The 6,055-nt window shown below is 38.1% G+C and overlaps 1 protein-coding gene across 1 annotated transcript; it reads left to right on the forward strand.

Moving 5' to 3' along the window:
- Positions 1–1,440: 1,440 nt before the first annotated feature.
- On the forward strand, positions 1,441–5,345 carry LOC128030545 (proline-rich nuclear receptor coactivator 2-like). Its single transcript, XM_052618259.1, has 3 exons — positions 1,441–1,615; positions 2,176–2,393; positions 2,586–5,345. The coding sequence occupies exon 3, from the start codon at positions 2,607–2,609 to the stop codon at positions 3,072–3,074; it is 468 nt and encodes a 155-aa protein (XP_052474219.1). The 5' UTR covers positions 1,441–1,615; positions 2,176–2,393; positions 2,586–2,606; the 3' UTR covers positions 3,075–5,345.
- Positions 5,346–6,055: the final 710 nt, after the last annotated feature.

Consider the following 6,055-nt stretch of genomic DNA (forward strand, 5'->3'; position numbering starts at 1 on the left):
GGCAAACAAGTTCAACATTATGCAACAGGTTTGCTTAAGGAATAAGCAGAAGTGGGCTATTTAATCCACAGATGAAGGATTTTTAAATGAAAAAAAGCAATAAATTGTATAGCATAAATAGTAATGTAAACATTGAAAACTTTCAAATGCTTAAAACAAGATTAGTCTACTTCAATAAAAGCTAGCCAACTAAATGTTTTTCTCTCAACCGCTATAGTAAATTTTTTTTATTCTCTAAACTGTGCAATTTTCACAACGGTTTAATGAGACATCGAAATGCATATCTGCAAAATGTAATAACTCACCCAAACATGCTTCAAAACCTAGTTCTGTGTCACATGGATAAAAATGTTTTGTTAATATATTTGTCAAACAACAAAGCTCTATAGGCCTACATACTGTATTATTCTAGCTTAGATTGTTCCAGTTTGAATCTTTTAGAACTGTTCAGATAAAACGAGGCTGGAAACAGGTTAACAGGTGGAAGGTTTAAATTTGGACAATAATGTTTACGTCTCTAACAGCTCAGAGTTGGAGTGCCATAAACAATCTAACTGAGCACCCATTTAGTTTCAAGAACACCAAATGGCCCATATGCCTCCTCCAAGCCATTCTGATGTATGAAGATACTACACCCCCAAAATAACACCTTTAGCATTTCTGTAGCTTTTCAAACACCTTTACTCCCATTGTCACTGGCAGTAGATACCACTTCACAGGTTTTTTATCCACATGTTGTCATATGTCAGCAGGTAGCGTGTGATACTTCTTAAAGATTGTGCCAAGTTTCTTCTTGGTTCAAGACCAGACTACTAGGCCTATTTCCTGCATCCCACTCACAGCTTTCCAGTGATTATGGTATTGCCTGCGAAGTGTCTAATATTTTATTTGGTTATATACGATGGATTTGACAGCATCTCGACATACTCATAATTATGTTCTTTTTGTCTTTTATCTTCGATCACTTATCTGTTCTTTAATCTTTTCCACAACATATGGAGTGTCTGAAGGTTTACTAGATCAGATGAGTCCTTGTTGTAGGTGTTCCTTAAAAGTAATATTTCTAAAAAATAAACCCTTCTTGAATACGTAAATTGGACATCTAATCCTTTAAAAACTGCTTCACTGTTTATAGAATTTGATCAGGCATATACACTTATACAGTATATGACGTGTCATATGTATTTTTTAGTAAGTTAACGCTTAAGTGTTTGCGTTTTGAAATTAAACCAACCGGAAGAAACCATATTATCATTTTTATGCCTTCGAGTTATTACAGTAACTCCGAAAACCAAAATTCCCCATAAACACGTAACGCTCAGTGACGCAGGAAGGATGGCAACAGGCGTGTTTATCGCTCCTATTGGTCACACGTCGGCAGTTCTGCTCCCTGATTGGTCAGCACACCACAAGCCTGAACTACTTAGGCTTTGTCGAGGATCCATTTTGTTGTTAGACGGAGACAAACTGGAGGAGAGTTATACAGATCCGCTTTAGCCTCGGATTCGAATAAAGATTCACATATTGGGAAACATTTTCCCCACAAACAGCTACAGCTGACAGACTGTACCAAGGGAAGACGAAGGGCTTTTTCCATCAAAGCCCGAGGAAGTCGGTAGGTGTTTTTTTTTACTGAGTTATAAACATAGGGAGTCGTCGACGGCATAGACGCCATGTTGAGTACGAGAGTCTTTGTTTTGGTCCGGGGCCAGAAATCACGACCTAATACCCTTTTCTAAAATCATTTGGAGCTATTTTTTTTGTGAAACATTATAGAAATGATCTGTAATTCTGAACGTACAGATTTTTTTATTATTATATATATATTTTTATAAATCGACAAAAACCGTTAAGACATTGATTGAGCATAAAAGAGCAATAGTAACGTAAGATGTTTATGTAATACTATATACACAAAAGATATTATACTGTCCGTAGGTTTATTATATAATTGTTTAAATTACAAATTATATGCATTATTGTTGGACCCGAACATATTGTTTACTCTCGTCATTTTCACTGTTTAACGTTACACAAACAGCTAACGTTAGTTTTGATAGCGACGTAATAATGGTGAAGAAACCCAACGTTACTTCTCTATATTTAAATCGAATGCATTCAGCAAAAAACTTATATATATTATATAATTTAACGTTACATGGTTTCTTTTGTTAGATCCACGGCTTCTAAAGAACCGTGCGCCGAGGTGAATTCATGTTCAGCTCGGTTTCACGACAAAACAACACTCACTGGCACATGAAAACTTCAGATCTTGCTGGACACAGATGTGCAGCGAGAAGTAGATCAACTACTTCGAGGACCTGGAGCCCGATTGGTGAAGAGAAATTAAAAACTGAGGACAACCACGCACTCAACTTTTCTACAACAGTGAGGTAAGTGGAGGAAGCGCGTGGGGGATGGGCGGCGACGCGCTGCCTCTAGCCCTTTGTTATTGTCAGTCTGCAACGTTGGCCGTTTAGTCGTAATTTGAGGCCCGTTTTTAAAGCAGTTTGCACTCTTTAAACATTTTAATTCTAAATCTATGTCTTGCCCTTTAATTAAACAAGTTCTTTGTCTTCCCATAGGTGACATCCAATCAAAGCAGTATGGGAGGTGGCGAGAGATACAACATTCCAGATCGCACAGCGTCCAAGAAGAGCCACCAGATTGGCAGGGGCAAGCCGAGGAGTCGAGACCAGAATGGAGTGGTGCATTCCGCCTCCTCAGGAGCCTTAGGGGTGCCCCATCACCACAGCCATCGCAGGGGTGAGAAGGGCACCAACTACTCTTGGTCTCCTGAGGCGTGGCAGGCCGCGGCTGTAGACATGAAGAACGCCTCAGTTCGTTTTGCCACACCTTATGATCAGAATTGGGAGGGTACAGTGTCCCATCTGAGCAAACTTTTATCAGCTCAGTGTGGTCAGAACTATGCTGGAGCCAAGTTTAGTGAGCCCCCATCCCCAAGTGTGCTACCCAAGCCCCCGAGCCACTGGGTGTCTCTTCCCATGGGCACTTGCGATCACCGTGAGATGATGACCTTTCAGTTAAAGAGCCTCCTGAAGGTTCAGGCCTAAGAAGGTCTGTCAGTGCTGCTTTCTTAAGCCAATATTTGAACGAAGGCTCTGCTTTGGCATCTCGCCCTCCTCTTGAATGCTCCAGCTGCGTAATATATTTTACAGCTATTTTTAGATTTGCATCTTAATTGGGTGATGGCCATTTGGCAGGCATATGTTTCTCCTGATGTCCATCACCTAACTTTTTTTAAAACGGAAACCACTCCACCAGTTATTACGTCGCTGTGGCCTTATGGGGCGGTTGAGATCTTTTAGCGGAGCCGCATGCCATGACAAATGAACTGGAGTCATCCTTAATAACTCATTGCTCTGTTATGCTCTTGTTTTGTTTTGTTCTTTTTTTGATGGCTGTTTGTGACAGTCCGTGTGTTTTTTCTTCTCAACCATGCCTAGAAGTAGACTAAATTCACACACCATTTGCTTTCTGAACATTTCTCGCATAGTTTTTCGCTTGCTGAGGTTTGATGCACACTCTCGGCTTGAGTTTTAATCATGCAGGGAGTGTCCGAACCCTCTTGGTGCTAAGCACAGCAGCATTTGTAGCGTCATAGTGCATACTGCATTTCCAGGTATCTATTTTAATTTTGCTTTTTGGGAAGTAAAAGCCACACGACTTCGTTCTGCAGGGAGACCTAAGCAAACAGAATACGGAGGGGAACAAACTTAAGTGAACATAGGTTATTTGACGAACCCTTAAGCCTAATGAGGTGGCACAATGGACCTTGTGCTTTCAACACCTGTACTTTTTTTTTTAATGGCGCTGTGCGCATTGCACTATAGGTGTTGAAATTCACCAAGGTTCAGAAGCTCTATTGCAGCATTTTTTTTTTTTTTTTTGCATCCCTTATTTTATAGCTTAGAAAACTGTGAGATGTTTTTTTTTTTAATGTTTACCAAAGCTAAGCAATCGGCAATTTTCTGTTGGAAACCCCCCTTTGCTTAACCAGATCTGGTTACAAGTGCCATAAATCATCGTGTAAGGCATTAGCATATATCAAGGTTCTGGTTGACAAATCACTTTTGGATTTTTTTTTTTTTAAATACTTCGCTGTACTTTTGGAACGATTACAGAGCAAACATACGGAGGAGGGTTATGATGCGAGAACATAGGCTGGATATTTCCTCTGGTCTCATCTCATAGCCTTGTTTGCTCTGTAATTGTTTTGATGCAAGCATTGTTTTATGGAATGTGTGTATTATGGCACAGGGGAACTGAGAAATAGGGCGCAAGTCCAGTGAGGACATGTTTACATTGTTTTATAAGAAGGCAGGCGGCTTACATCTGACACACACTGCCCTTTCTCACTTGTTATTCTTGCACTGCTGTTCATTTGTGTTCAAAAGTTTCAGACAATGTTGCTTTTTCAACTGTGGATATGTCATGGAAGCACCCCTTCCCACTTCGTTATGAGTGTGGTGGAAACTACCTCTCTTGCAGAACGTGATGTTAATAGCTATCTTAAAGATGACAAAACAAAGCTGATGAGATTTAATGTATAATAGAGCCATGTAAATAATGAAATGTATAAAATGTTGTAGCATATTGTACATTTGTGCAGGAACGTTTGAAACCTGCATATAAAGTATTTTTTAGTAATAACACTGAATGTAAAAGTCACGCTAAGGACGTGGCTTGTTTTAAATTGCTGAAGAATATTTTGATTAAAAAAAAAGATAATTTTGCCTATAGTGCGTCAAAACCCCTGCACTGTGTGATTTGTTGCCAGTGATCTTGCACATACTTTTATTTTATATAAGGCACCGTGTAGGGGCAGAACGAACTTTTATGTGCAAGTAAACAAAAAAAAAATTGGCAAAAAAAAAACATTTTGAAATCGAAAGGGACTTTTATACATTGTTTTTGAGTTGCCTATGCAAGTAAAAAAGATTATTTTAATATTTTTGCAATTGTTATAACTCATTATTTTGCCTTTTTATCCAGAGTCCATAAAGCAGTTACATTTGCCCCAAGTCATTGGTCTTTCCTCCGTGGGCCAATGTTTGAAGCCAATGAAACTGCGTTTACCTCCAGAACTGCCAGATTATAGTTTAACCCTTTAAAGTAAAAAGTAAATATATTTAATGGAATGTGTAAAAGTCCTTTTCCTAAATTTGGTTAACCTGAACAATTGGCTATGAATTTATCCCAACTTTAAAAATGTCACTTGAAATGGAAGCTGAAGGCCCTTTTGGTAAGAATTGGTTATGTACTAAAAGATTGTTTAATTTGGTTGTCTAAAAAAAAATTAAAATTCCTTCCCCTCCCCCCCAGTACTGTGTTTGTGTGCCTTTTTCTTATATATATATATATTTTTTTTAAGATTTTGGAGGAAATTTCACCCAAACCCTGCAGTAAAAATGAGTTTAATTAACCCCACTTAAAGGTGAACAAATAATATTTTAGTGATGTACAAGTATTGGTTTTTGCCAGTAATCTACAACAGAATTTGGTCCAGAGTTTTGAAACCATTTACCGTGTGGCCCATGAAACTGATTATCTGTTCAGACTAGAACTCAGTGTCTGCTCACATAGACGATGGCACCCATTGGAAACATTTTATAAAGGTGATTTATGTTGTGACGTCATTAACAGAATGATTTTTAATAATCTGAGAAAATATTTGAATATACTTGGGTACAACTTTTTAAATGTTTATATTGCATCATTATTAAACAGGCAGATGATTAATGAAATATCTGTTAATAGGTACTAATGTCAGACCAAAAAATTAGATGGAAAAATTTACAACATATAAGTGAAATACAATAAATTGTTTGTGTTTGCTTAAGAATAATAATAAACCTGTTTAAAGCCGTGTTTATTACGAACGTAAAATTCGGGCTGCGGGGAAACGGGTTTGTATAATGAACACCCAACTCGCAATGGCCGACAATGTCAACTTCTCTATTGTAAAATTATTTACATATGCCAGTGTTTACGTTTTCACTGTTGTTTACATTCTATGGTTAGCATGAAGTAT

Source organism: Carassius gibelio, chromosome A16, assembly GCF_023724105.1.
Source record: "Carassius gibelio isolate Cgi1373 ecotype wild population from Czech Republic chromosome A16, carGib1.2-hapl.c, whole genome shotgun sequence".
NCBI lineage: Eukaryota > Metazoa > Chordata > Actinopteri > Cypriniformes > Cyprinidae > Carassius > Carassius gibelio.